Source organism: Chionomys nivalis, chromosome 1 (genome assembly GCF_950005125.1).
Source record: "Chionomys nivalis chromosome 1, mChiNiv1.1, whole genome shotgun sequence".
Lineage (NCBI taxonomy): Eukaryota > Metazoa > Chordata > Mammalia > Rodentia > Cricetidae > Chionomys > Chionomys nivalis.
Genome location: NC_080086.1, coordinates 185,552,881 through 185,566,821, shown reverse-complemented (window position 1 = coordinate 185,566,821; position 13,941 = coordinate 185,552,881). Strand labels below are relative to the sequence as shown.

Sequence of the window (13,941 nt, the reverse complement as noted above, 5' to 3'; positions counted from 1 at the left end):
TTCTGCCTGAGAAGGTCATGTGTTTGGCTGATTTTCCATGGGTTCAGTGGTAGAGCCAAGTCAAACATTAACCACAGTACTTCAGTAGGCACAAGGGAACTACAATTAAATAATACCTGCTCCACAATTCACCAACGCACTCCCCAAAAGTTATCAGTGAGTTTTGTGAAGTGCACTTCACATTTGACCCTCATAATTCACGTTGTTAGCTAACCCTCCCTGAATTGCCTTTCTTGCTTGTATAGATTTTTGACTCCTTCACCTTCTGTGTACTCTTTGCCTAGCTTTTCAGCTCCTTTCTGTGCTGGTCCTGTCCAGTCTAGCTTATTAGTTGTCTTCCATAGCTTCTACTTTACTCTTCCCCCAAGCTGTTGTTGTCTCCATGACTTTTAATTAACCCAGGTAGGATGCTAGCTTACCCATGTCACTATTCGAGCAGAGGCTTTAACCCTAAACTTTATATTTTGGTGCTTGACTTCAACATCCCAATTTCCATACCTTTACCTGGCCATCTCTACAGTGACAAATGCACAGGTACATAAAACCCTTCCCTGTCTTATGTATTCTTCTCTTCCCCCTGAATCTTCCACAGCGATGATCACGCTAGGAAGTCCTGTCCTCTGCCACCACCTGTATCCAATCATCAAGCCATGCCAGTTCTAGCTCCTTGGCATCTCTGCTGTTTAACGCTTAAAAAACTGATTGCAGACTTCAGTTCAACTCTCCTAACATTGATCTACCTCATTTTATTTTATTTTTTTGGTTTTTCGAGACAGGGTTTCTCTGTAGCTTTGGAGCCTGTCCTGGAACTAGCTCTTGTAGACCAGGCTGGTCTCGAACTCACAGAGATCCGCCTGCCTCTGGCTCCCAAGTGCTGGGATTAAAGGCGTGCGCCACCACCTCATTTTATTTTCTATAATTATGTACTAATGATTTGCAAGAATCCAGAGTTGGCACGATGGTGAATCCAGTTAGAAACCATTGAATACCAGCGCCATCTTTGCTAATGCCACTCTCATACCACACGATACTGCGAGGGCTTGCAAGGGGGAGCGGAAAGACAAAATTTGATGGTTAAAGAAAAAACCAACACAACTAGCACCTCCATATTATTTTTCTTGGTGTCATCTCTGCTGTTTCGCAAAAAAAAAAAAAAAGGCCCCCAGTTTATGTCACAGCATTTGTTTAATGCCTTATTCTAAGCTGATTTACTGGACATCTTCTATCAGTTAGGCTTTCTGAGGAAGCAAACACACTGTTATCGCTAGACCTTGTCAGAGTGCATCAGCACTTAAAGGGGGCAGACATTGCAGATCCACTTCTGCCCCCATTGTTTGGGGAAGTGACTTAGAATGCTTTACTTCAGTTGAATAAAAAAGGAAAAAAAAATGATCACAATCTGTTTTGGTCATTTCATTAATCGGATATGGAAAACATTATTCTGATAACTCAGTGCTCTGCTAAGCACTGTTAACAAGTTATCAAGTAAAAGTGTAGAAAATGTTAGCCAAAGTGAATTTTGAAGTGGTCTAGTTGCCAAGTTTCCAGAGGTAAAATGAAACGACACCAGGGTTCAAGTATGTGCACTGTATGGAGATTTTATATTTAATATTGAATGTATATTTAGAGAGACACATATACATGCATAATGTAGATGCCAGATTAGGGCACTGTCTAACACCTAGCCATTAACACTTTCTGAGTAGGAACTGAAGAAAACTGCTGGAGAGATGGTTCGGGTATTAAGGGCTCCCGCTGCTCTTGCAGAGGACCTGATTCCAGATCCCAGAGCCCAATTCAGGAGGCTCTCAGCTGCCAGTAACTCCTACCCCATAACATCCCAGCCATCCTTCTGGACTCTGTGTGAGCCTGTGCGCACAACTGCACGTGCTCACTCATAGACAAGTAATAAAAACAAAATTAAAGAAAACGTTGATTTGCCTAAATCAAAACGCTTCTTTCCCTCAGGTCCACATCCTGGAGAAGTTACTGTGACTCAAGCCGGAGCTCTGTCCCCAACATGCTAAGACATTTAACATGTCTTTGGGGCCTTCAGTTCCCAGAAAAATGTGTGAAGTGTATTAATCCCTACACCCCACCCCAGTCTCTCAAGGTGAGGGTCTTCATTGCAATTGCTCTTGAATGAAGGTATGAAACCAACTGGCTTCTGGTGGTCCAGGCTTCTGTAAGACTGGCATTTGAAACCGGACTTCACGAGAAGCAGGAGCATCCTCGCCTTATTACACTTAGTAGGCACAAAAGGCAACCTTCTGTTTCCCAAACAAATATACCACTCAATTCTGCAGAAGTTTGTGTGAGCCTCACTTGCTCACAAAGTAGCAATCTTCATTGACATGTAGGGTGTCAGGGAGGATTCTTTGGCAGTGTTCGGGACTCTGGAGAAAAGCATTTGAGAAAGGGACATATCCACAATTCAGTAGTGAAATCAAGGCTTTGAATATCAGGCTCCTGGAATGTCCTGGTATGCCGAAGGAGTTCCTGGCTCCTCTTTGCCCTAGAAAGGTCTGAGCCTGGTCTTCAGCTGGACACAAGCCTGCTACACCGGTCCTGGCGCTAGGCTTTGGGGAAACTGAGTCCCCTTACACCGGGCAACTCCGCAGGGCCCCGCCCCCTCGCTGCCCCGCCTCTCACCTTGCTCCGGCCGCTAAGGTGCGTGCGGCGCGCGCTGATTGGCGGCTTCCTGGCGCTGCCCCGCTGCCATTGGCTGCCAGAGCCTCTTTGTTCCAGGTCCCAGCCGCAGCAGAATCGGGCTGCGGAAGTTCGAGGGCGCGGTGTGTGTAGCTGAGGCGTCGGCGCCGAGTCTCCGCAGCGGAGATCGCGGACGCTGGACCGAGCCCCTCCGACGCCCAGCATGGACCTTGAAACCAAAATGAAGAAGGTGAGTGGCGCGGGTGGTGGGCGAGGTCGCCTCACCTGAGCGCGGGAGCTGCCCCGTGTTCCCGGTCCAGATCCTGGGAGGTGCGGGGAGAGGACCACCCCGCCGACCCCGGACCTTTGAGGGACTATTGCCTTGGGGCGGGACCCTGCGACCCATTGTCACCGAGCCTGAAACTTTCCGGAAAACCTTTCAGCCACGCCTTCCCTAGAGCCCAGGGTGAGGTTTGGGCGACGGTGACTGACACTGCTTCCTGTCTAGGGAAGCTGCCTTCTGGAGAGCCTATGTGGTTCGCTGATGTGGCTTTGACAGCCCCGACCTCCTCCCTGCAGCCTGGCTGCCCCAGGCTCTCTAAAGTGTCTGCTGACTAGTGACACTTCCTTCACACCCGCGCCTGCTGATAACTTGTGAAGTGATGACTTTGGGGGAAGTGTGTGTGTTTCACTGATGGCCTGAATGCCAAAATACTGTCTCCTTCTTGAGAAAATCGTTCTCAAAAATGATTGGCCGCCAGCTGCAAACAGCGGTTGTTGCAGATGCTGGGGAACACCCTCATGACTGTTCCTGGTGTCCAGGCTCATAGCGCTACCTGAGGAGCTCCGAGATTATGGGGAATCTCTCAGGTCGCCTGGGAGAAAGAGGTGGGGATCAGACTATGACTCAAAAGAACACTGACGTCACATTCTGTTGTAACATTCGACCTTAAAGGTCTTGTTCCTCAGAATTGTGCCTGTTTACTTTGAAGTAAATTCAAGCTAGTGATCTTTTATCTAATAGGGAAGGAAGTTGTGAAGAGCGAAAAGAAAAGTTGAGAAAACTTTCTTCTCTTGCTACCTTACAGTTGCCGGTTCATCTTCTAAAAGGGAATTTCTATTTTGTACCCATTTAAAAATTGGATTTTTAAAATTGTAGGCAAATGTAAAGACTGAGGGTAGGAAGCAGTTGACAAATAGATATTTGAACCTAGAAAACAGTTCCCTGGTCCTGTCTGATTAATTATCAGCACGCAGAAGGGAAGTCCAGAACAGGAAACATAAAATACACTCTTGTCTCTTCCTGTTTGGTATATATTCTCTTAACGTGTTTTCTGGTTACCCATGCTTCCCTCTTAGAAAACATTTGATGGGCTGTGTAGTCTCCTGTTATGAATACTGAACTCACTGAGTTTTAATGGAAGAACTACTTCAGGCATGTATCTCAAATGGGAGGGTATTTTTGCTTAGAAATACTGATTTGAAAGCTATTCTGTAAAAGTGTGAATTCCTTGAAGGTAGGGAGGGAGGAATAGGCAAATCAGAGGATAATGACATTGTTGTGTGTAATACTGCCCTGGTACATTTTGTCAAACCCCACAGGATATAAGATACCAGAAGGGAACTCCAATGTGGATTCTGAACTCTGGTGATAGTGTCCGTGTGGCCATCTCTGAAGCACAAGGTTGATAATGAGGGACAGGCTGGACACGTGGAGACAAAGACCAGTAAGGAACTGAGCTTCCGCTCATCTTTGCTGTGGACCAAATGACTATTTTTTTTAAAGTATTCTATTTTTTTTCAAAAAGGCAATCTTTGAGACAACAATTCTTAGAGGAAAAGTCCAAAACTAAGAATTATTTCTACTTGCAATGGGTTAAAAAAATGTGCATATTTCAAAGCACTTTCCTGCAGTCTGGGTTATAATAAATATTCTTTTGAAATACGGTATAGCTATTCCCCTCCATTTACTCTTTACTTTAAAAGAATATCTTTTCAACCAAGTGCCTTAGCCGTCTCTGTAAGCTTACTCATTCCTATCCCACCTGAAGAATGAAAATTTCAGAAGTTTAAAGAAAATGAAATAACATCAGTAAATCCTATTTTATGAAGCTCTTGCTCCCAGTGATTCTCAGAGGGTCCTCTCTCAGTGATAAGTAAGACACCCAAAAAGTGTTCCATTTGACTGCCAGCCATGTCCTTGATCTACTTTCCTAAGCTATTTTTTAGTGGATTGGATAAAAGGTTCCCCAATGCAAAACCCTTTGAAGATTCTTGGAGTCAATTACCCTTTAAGCCATAATCTCAAAAGAAACACATGTAAGAATTGTTTTATTTAGAAGTTGCTTTCAAACACACTTACAGAAAGAAAGATTACAAGACTTCTCCCCTCACTGTCAGATCTTCTTAGGTTGCACAAGAAAAGCCATAATTTGGATGTACTTTCCAAACAAAGGCAGTTTGGAAATGGAAATACAGAAGAATTTAAATAGAAGTCAACTTGACTTGTAGCTTAAGAAGTGTGGCACTTTTCCCTTTCAAGACCCTTGAATTTCATTGTTGACTCCAAAAGGAATTTTCCCCAGGCAGATGGAAAATGTTGTTTATTTCCCATTAGCATCTCCTGTAAAAAGAAATAAAGAAGGCAGTCTTTACCTTTCAGTGACCTAGGTAGGTTACTCTATTGTAAGAGTTTTGGTTGATAAAAAGAGAGATTTTTCCATATTCTCGCCCTTGGGTTGATTAGCAATTGCACACCACTATCATGGGCCCTCTGGGTTTCATGATTGCTATTTTGCTATATTTTGTTTTGTTTAAGGTGAGTGAGCTGTTGCTAGGATGCGGAAGCTGGTTTGTCTACACAGACTTTTGGTTTAACAATATTTTAGATGAGAATTTGACTTTTATGTTTACGCCCTGTCCTCTGAAACACTCAGCTGGACCCTGTCCCTGCCTCTTGCATCCCTTTTTCTGTTTGTAAGTAAAAAATCTCTGTCTGATTGCAAAAATAAACAATGGCTCTGAGAGGTAGAAACAGTCTCATTTTCATGTTCAATCGTGGCCCGTCACCAGCTGTTTTCCCTTGGTGCCACTTTGTCCAGGAAAATCAACTTTTATTCTTAAAAAGATACCAAAGAGAAAGACTTCAGGGGCTGCCAGTATACTGCCTAGAATTGCTGCTGGGCTTTGATTTTACTGTATTTTGTAAACCTCGTTTTTAAAATCTATCTTAACATCTTACTTGCTTTTCTTGAAATTCTTTGTTTCGTTAATTTTACTTTAAAAAGAATGAGATGTATCTTATATACAGAAGGCCACTAACAACAGCAACAAAAGTCCCTCCCTGCACTCAGATTTGTTTAAAAAGCTTTAATTATTATCCAGAAGTGGATAGTAAGTCCAAGTGACTGGAACTGGAAAAGATTCAGAACCACAGAGATTATTGCATTGGAAATGAGAATGAGCCTTTCCTCATAGGTAGCCCCTTAGTTGACTGAAAAAAAGCAAGTATATTGGAATCTTTTATCCCTCAAATCTAGTTAGCTTTTCTGCATAAATCCTTTCTTGGTATGGAAAAAAAATGTTGACAAAAAACTTATAACTCTCACCAGAAAGAAAGGAAGGGAGGAAGGAGGGAAGAGAGAGAGAGAGAGAGAGAGAGAGAGAGAGAGAGAGAGAGAGAGAGAGAGAGCTTATTATTCTGGAGCTATATTGAGTGACCATGGCCCAGGAATACAGATTTAAGTTACCATATATTCCATGTTCCAATGTGGAAACAATTTCATGATATTTTATAACTTACAGTACGGAGACAGTCATAAATCAAGGCAAGTTTAAAATATGCCAGAGATGCAGTCATATCAAGATGAGGGAGGTTTTTTATAGGCCAAAGATGACATCATGTTGGGAGGTTTCTGTAGGCTGGAGATTCAGGATACTGTCTGATGACCTGACGTTGAGTGGTTTCTGTAGACCCGAGATTGTAAGATGCTGTCTGATGGCATGCTTAGCTTTTTGAGTAGGTAGAAGCTAGTCATCTGCTAAGTTAACAGATTCCAAAAAGATTTCTGTTTATTAGATGTTAGTTCAGGTTCAGATGGGCTGGGAATGGCTGTTCCAGAGGGCTAGAACTAGCCCAAGATAAGGCAAGGTTTCGGGTGTTTAGGTTGGGGTAGGGGGCTTCAACATTCCAATCTTTCCATAGTGTGGCATTCTAATCAGCCCATCACATTCTGCAGACACAGCTTGTTTCCAGGAGTTTTTGTTCACAGAGCACTGGAAACACATTTTCTTCAAATGTCATGGACATGAATTGGAGTAAAGAGAGATCGTCTTTAAAGGTAAACGCTCTGACTCAAAAACCACAGAAGAAAGTGAAGTGCCCCTAGCTAAGCTTTTGTTTCTCTTTCTGTTGCTATGGTAAAATGCTTCCACAAAAATAATGTAGCAGAAGGGGTTTATTCTGGGTCATAGGTCAAGAGTTCAGTGCATCATGGTGGGGAGGCAAGGTGTTTGGAGCATGATGGAGTTGGTCAGAGCAAATCCACGGTCAGGAAACAGAGAGCCATGAATACACTTTGCTCCTCAGCTCTTCTTTTCCATTTATACATCTAGACACAAGCATAGGGAAATGATTACCTACTGGAGTACTATGATGTCCATCTCCCAAGGGAGGCAGAGGCAGGAAGATTTCTGTGAGTTTGAGGCCAGCCTGCTCTACAGAGCCAGGAGAGCAAGGGCTGCACAAAGAAACCCTGTGTCTTGGGAAGAAAAGCAAAAATAAAAAAAAGGCAAGAAAAAAAAGAAATTATGTTTGAAGAAGTTATTTCTATACAAATAAAATTACCAACTATCCTACTGGTTTTCAGGGTGTGGGCTTAAGTCAGTGTTTGATGTTCACCCATTAGTTTTAGCTGACAGATAAAAGTCTACAAAACGTAAAAGGCTTATGAAAAGGAATTTCTGGGAGAGTTTTACAGGCAAAGAAACTCGAATAGCATTCTTCATCATATCTTCTAGAATTCTTCCAACTTCTCAGTTTGTATTGGGAGCTGGGAGTCATGCTCTTTTGTCCGTTTTCAGTGAGATCCCGAGCAGTAGGTGGCCTGTGTTGGGCTCTCTGCTTTGGGAAGTCAGACATAGCATCGGGATCTACAGGGGTCCTGGTGAGCACTGGAAGGTCTACCTTCTGAACTTCACATGTGGTAGAAATCTCCACACTCTGTGGGTAGGAAATGTATTTTGCAACGACAGATGTTCCACGTTTCACAGGCGCAGTCATAGTAGGCGAGCCAGAACAAATGAAAATATCAGGGTGCTCCTTATGCTGAGGAAGTTATTAATTTCCCTCCTGCTTACAAAAAACTCTAGTTTAAAAAGGCAGTGGGAAACACCAAAATGGTGAGCTGTCTCTTGAACTTGCTAGGGAAATACTGAGAATGGAATTAACATTAGGGGCCAGCACTGTGCGGAAAAGCATGCTAAGTAGGGCTTTCTTAGTGCTACACCTTATGTTCGTTCTCTGAGAATTCGAAGAGCGCTTGGCTGCCTGATAATTTGAATACAAGTTCTTTGTACAAACCGAACCACACAGTGTACTTAGAAATTAGGAAAGATCAGTAATATCCAGGTTTGTCTATGTCTGGAGAGAGTACCTGTGTACCCAGACTTTCTCCTGTTTCTTTATCAGCATCTTTTCAAATCATACTAGGTTATAGTAGGTCTACTATTTTTTTGTTATTGTGACCACCTTGGATCTCAATTTTCATGTGTGAGAAAGCTCAGTTGTTGACAGAGATTATATCTGAGGTTCTAAATCCCCGGATATGAAAAGTTACGTTAACAGTCTACCAAGTTCCATGCCGCTTTAAAAATGGCGTAGGCCACAAATGTGCCTGTGAACACATACGCACATGTACACAGTGTAACTGTTTCGTACATCTGTGGCTTCCAAAGGAAGCTCTTCCATGGGGCAGATGAGCTCACATAAGCAGTGTTACGTTCCTTAGTGTATGGAGAAACGAAAAGGGAAGGAACACTGGTGTTTTTAATCATCATGTCCCTCAAAGAGGACTTGTCTCTTAAAAGCTGTCTTTAAAAATGATATCTATGGCTGGTGCAGGATGTTTATTGTGTAGCAATAAGCAGAAAAGACATAGGTTAGCACGCTGGATTTCTAACACGGGGAAGTTCGGGGTGCGTTTTAGCGATCACTAATCTTGCAAACTTTGAAATTCTTATTTCTTTTATCTTAATGGCCTCTGAGGGAGAAAATGGTAAAGCGATTTTATTTATATTGAAATGTAGATCAACCGTAATAAAGTGGAGCAATGTAATTGTGTCCTTGCACCTCTCTGGTAGCCACATTTGCTCTACTTGATTACAAATGTCCTGAGGGAGTCAGCCTTGGCTTCCTGTTTGCTGTGCTCAGAAAGTTTGGTTGTGGTTTAGCATCTACTGCCATTTTTTTCTTTTAAGACAGGGTTTCTTTCTGTAACCCTGGCTGTCCTGGAACTCACACTGTAGACCAGGCTAGCCTCAAACTCAGAGATCCCCCTCCCACTGTGTGCTGGGACTAAAGGTGTGTACCTCCTCTGCTCAGCGATACTGCGATTTCTTAAAAGTCTCTTCATTAGGTCATTAATGTTCAGGGCATATAGGAAACTCATTTTTATAAGATGGTGAAATGTTCAGAAAAGTTATATGGGTTATGATTAAGGAAACCTCAAAAAAAAAAAACACAGAAAGAGAGAAATAAGACCAATCAAATTTAAAATAGGTTGCAAAATCTTGCATTTGCAAGATTGTAAAGAGAAACAGTATCATGAGTCTTGGAATAAATATGCACTCAAGCCCTGTATTAGAAGTTGAAACATTTTTTCAACTACCCAACTACAGTCTTCAGCTCTCCTATAAAACAGTTCCAGTCTGATCTGGTTTTTATTTTCCGACTTTCACATCCACCTAGCTTCCTGTTTCAGTAATTGCCTAGAGAGATAAAAAGGTATCTGTGAGCACAGTGTCCTAGCTTTCCATGCTTTCACTTGGTCCCCACAGTAAAAGGGCTAGTCTACCAACTCCACTTTCTCTCATCTCCCCCAGTCTGCTGAGAATGGGGTTGGCTGAGTTTGGCCAAGGCTTAAGGGTGGAGAGTGTTTGGCCTGAAGCCAGTCTGTGCGGCCCCAGCAGAGATCTGTCTGCTCAGTGACCTAAGGCTACTACTGGAGGAATACTCTGTCACTGAAGCACTGACTCAAACCTGGAGAGTCTGAGCTTGTGTTTATCATAGTAACACTCTGACTACCTTAAACAAAACTATGAGAAGGAGTTTCAGGGAGTCTATTGCGAAGCTTCTTATCTGAACAGTGGCCAGCAGAGCACAGAACACTGGGCTGGGATGCTCTAAGCTGCAGCTGCAAGAACTTCTTGCTGTGTCTGATGAGAAAGTGATATTATGTTCCATTGCAATAAGGTCACGCAGATGTTAAGGTAGACTTTTGGTTTTATATGGACACATCTTCATGACAGCCAGATAGGATGAGTCACAACGGTAGAATGTCTGGTTTTGTCTTTTATGAGTCTCTGACCTGCAATAAAAGTAGCCAGGACTACACAAAAAGTTACGCTTTGTATACATTTAAGATGGTAGACTCTAAACAGGATTCCTGCCCATGTCTCTTGAACTTAAGTAGTTTAGAACACTAGGGTGCCAGCACTGGTAAGAAAAACAGGGTACCTGGAATGAGAGGGAGGCAAGAGAAACGTAAATTTGCTGCCGTGCTGGCTAGGCTGGAATGAGTGTAATAATATTGTTTCTTTCTACTGGTAAGGAACAACTTTGAAAAATTTATCACGGGATAATTTATCTAAAAAGGTGAAAATGAGTTACTCAAATAAAAACACTGAGTTGTTTTTGTTGTTGGTGGTGATGGTGTTTTTTTTTTCCTTTTTTTTTTTTTTAATTGTCAAAGGCTTACTGGCTCCTGTTGTTCACACTCACTTCTTTATATGTCTTGGACTGCCCTGGTGAGTCATGGTTTGCCAACTGCCACATTCTTGAAGAGCACAGCAATACTAGGAATGCAAACAACCCTTGTTGAGTCCCTGGGCAAAAGTAATTAATTCCCTTTAATTGGCTAGACTGGGAGTACTCTATTGAGGAAGCAATTCCTAGACAATAAAGAGAATTCCATTAGGCAAAGAAGTCGGTTCACAGGCAGACCAAGCAGTGGGAAGCAAAGGTGCTGGCTAGTGGAATGTCAGCAGGTGCTTCCTTGCTTGGAGTTCCACCTTAACAGCTGCTACTAAGCCAAGGGCGTGGAAATGCCAGCAATCTGCATTCCCTCCCCCCCCCCCCCCCCCCCCCCCCCGCCCAAGGTCCAGTTTGAATTGAGGAAACGTGAAGCCAAGCTGCTGAAGCAGCCTAGCTCACTACTCTGGATCTCTGCCCCTTTGTTCTAACTTTGATTCGAATTTGATAAATGGCTTCAATCTGCCTGTAAAAGGAGGGTGCTCCACCTTGTGGGCTAGTTGGTGTTGGCTGGACTCAGCTTACAGCTGGGGGTTGCCATCGACCCCACAACCATGCTTTTGTCTTCATTATACCTCCTATAAACTAAGGGTTTATTTGTTCTGCAAAGATAAATTGGCAAAGTGAGACCCAGGGTCTGCAGCTGTGGCCCTGGGTTCTTAGGAACCTTACTCTGTAGTGTGAGTGCTCTGCCAGGGTCCAGCAATGACAGTGAGCAGCTAGTCAGGGGCCTCACTGCTCCTCGGCAGCCAAAGGCTTTCTAGAACTCCCCTGGTGGCCAGGACCTGACACTTTTCAAGAGCTTTGCATCTTTACAACCCCAACTTCACAGCCCAGCCTCTCTGTGGCTCTTCTTACCTCTCTGCTTGTCTGTCATTCTTGAGCTGCTCTCAAATTGCTGGGTACGCCCGGGTCCAGAAGCTTGTTGAGTCATCAGCGTAGTTCATTCTACCTGTAGCAAAGACTACAAGTGGCTGCCAAACCCTCTTAATGTGGCCTCATTGGAGTCGGGCCTGCAGCATCAGTGGGAAATGTCCAAGGGTTCTCCCGGCTTGCTCTGGACTGCTGCCAGGGATGGAAGAGCAGCGAGCAAACCCTGTGCAGACACTGTCATGGATGGGCTAGATTCTCCTCCCAGTCACAGTGAGAACTTAAGGGACATACTGCAGGGTTCTTAGCAGGGTCACCTGAAGCTTAAATGACACAATCAGTTTCCTGAAGCAAAGATGCAGTTGGAGAGGTAGCCATGGCAACTGCAGTGCTCCATGTGTGTGGAACAGCATGTGTGTTTGCCTTGATAGGTTCCATTTCTCTGTTATCAGTTCAGTCTTCGTGAGAAGCTATGAGAGTGTGTGTTTGCAGATGTGTCTAGTTTTTATGAGATAGGGTCTCACACTAGCCCAAACTAACCTTGAACTTCTGGGGGTCCACCTACGTTGGCCTTCCAAGTTCTAGGATTACAGATATGAATCACTATGCTTAATTTTATTTTATAGAGTCTTATGTAGCCCAAGATGACCTTGAACTTTCTATGTTACCAATGATGACCTTGTGGTCACTTCCTTATTGTCTCAGAACGGACGGGTGAGTCATGGTTTGCCAGCTGCCACATGTTGACAAGCATTGTGGTAATACAGATGTCAACAGCTTTCTACTTTCTATATACGAAGAGTCACGAATGTTCTCCACCGTGCCATGCCTAGCTTTTAAAACAGCCTCACCTGTCATGACAGGAGTTCAAGGAACTTCCGTTGGGTCTGAATGGGAGTTGAATAACTCCGGTGCCCCCTGAATGTGGTGGGGCTGAAGCTGTGGCTGCCCTGCTTCCGTGGATCTTCTGGAACATGGGCAAGCGCATCTACAATCCAGGAGGCTCTGGAACAATGGAAAGCACAGCCACAGATCTGTAGTCGGCCATCACCTCTGCTCCCCCCCTTGATTGCTCACTCCCTTCTCTACCCAGCACCACTGAGGCTAGAAGTATGGAAAGTACCTGACAGCTGTCAGTCAAGTGGCCATCAAACAACGGAACTGCCCAACAGGCTTACTCATGATGAGGAAGAACATGAGATCTTACAGAAAATTTATCATTTTCAGTGACTTTTATCGAACAATCCTTAACTTCCGACTAAATATCCGTAAAGAAGGTGGTCACCTTCTGATCTGTCTCACTTAAGTCATGGAGCACTTGAAGCAAAGGGTTGGAACAGTAGAGGGCAGGTAGTCTTTGGAACTTCTAAAAGCTGTGAAAGAAAACTAAGATCTTTTTAGTGTGACTTACTTGATTTTCAGCGGGCCTGTTTTTAATCTGGCCACTTTCCTGCTAGCTTTAAGACACAGATCTCTCCAAATTCCTCTCTACTGGGTTGTGTTTCTTGCACGTTGCTTGAGGAAATGTAGAACTTATTTCTGTGGAAGATGCCAAATTGCCTGAGGTTTTTAAGAGAGGTTACAAAGTCTGACCTTTTAAACACTATAAAAATTCCAAAATATGCTACAGAAATGTTCACGCTATGGTGTGAGTGTTAGAATTCGTCAGTGCTAATTGGGTGCAAAGTTGCCCAAAGAGAAAAGACCCACTGTAAGGGGAGGGACGGGAGGTGAGACATATTTACCCCAACCCCACATTCTTCAAGACACCACAGACAAAGCCTTATACCTTATGTTGACCAGATGAATTCAATCAGAGGATACTGACCACTTCCAGACTCTTCTTTGTAACATGGGGGTTTAAAGGAAGCCCTGCAGAGCTTGGTGTTCCCACTTGTATGTTTGAATCCCAGATTTGATACCTGCCTCTTAATATGGACTGGGTCTTCTTCTTCTCCTTCTTCTTCTTCTTCTTCTTCTTCTTCTTCTTCTTCTTCTTCTTCTTCTTCTTCTTCTTCTTCTTTCTTCTTCTTATCCTCTTCTTCTTATCCTCCTCCTCCCCTCCCTCCTCCCCTCTCCTCCCCCTCCTCCTCCTCCTCCTCCTCCTCCTCCTCCTCCTCCTCCTCTTCTTCTTCTTCTTCTTCTTCTTCTTCTTCTTCTTCTTCTTCTTCTTCTTCTTCTTCTTCTTCTTCTTCTTCTTCTTCTTCTTCTTCTCCTCCTCCTCCTCCCCCTCCTCCCCCTCCTCTCCCCTCCTCCTCCCCCCTCCTCCTCCTCTCTCCCTCCTCTCCCTCCTCCCCCTCCCTCCTCCTCTTCTCTTCCTCTTCCTCTTCCTCTTCCTCTTCCTCTTCCTCTTCCTCTTCCTCTTCCTCTTCTTCTTCTTCTTCTTCTTCTTC

General features: G+C 43.8%; 1 protein-coding gene across 1 annotated transcript in view; it reads left to right on the top strand.

The window, feature by feature from the left end:
• Positions 1–2,739: 2,739 nt before the first annotated feature.
• The window catches only part of Tes (testin LIM domain protein), a 39,910-nt gene continuing 28,708 nt past the window's right edge, over positions 2,740–13,941 (top strand). Inside the window, exon 1 of the mRNA XM_057774807.1 lies at positions 2,740–2,899. Within this exon, the coding sequence (XP_057630790.1) occupies positions 2,873–2,899 (27 nt within the window). The 5' untranslated portion in view covers positions 2,740–2,872. The remainder of the gene's footprint in view (positions 2,900–13,941) is intronic.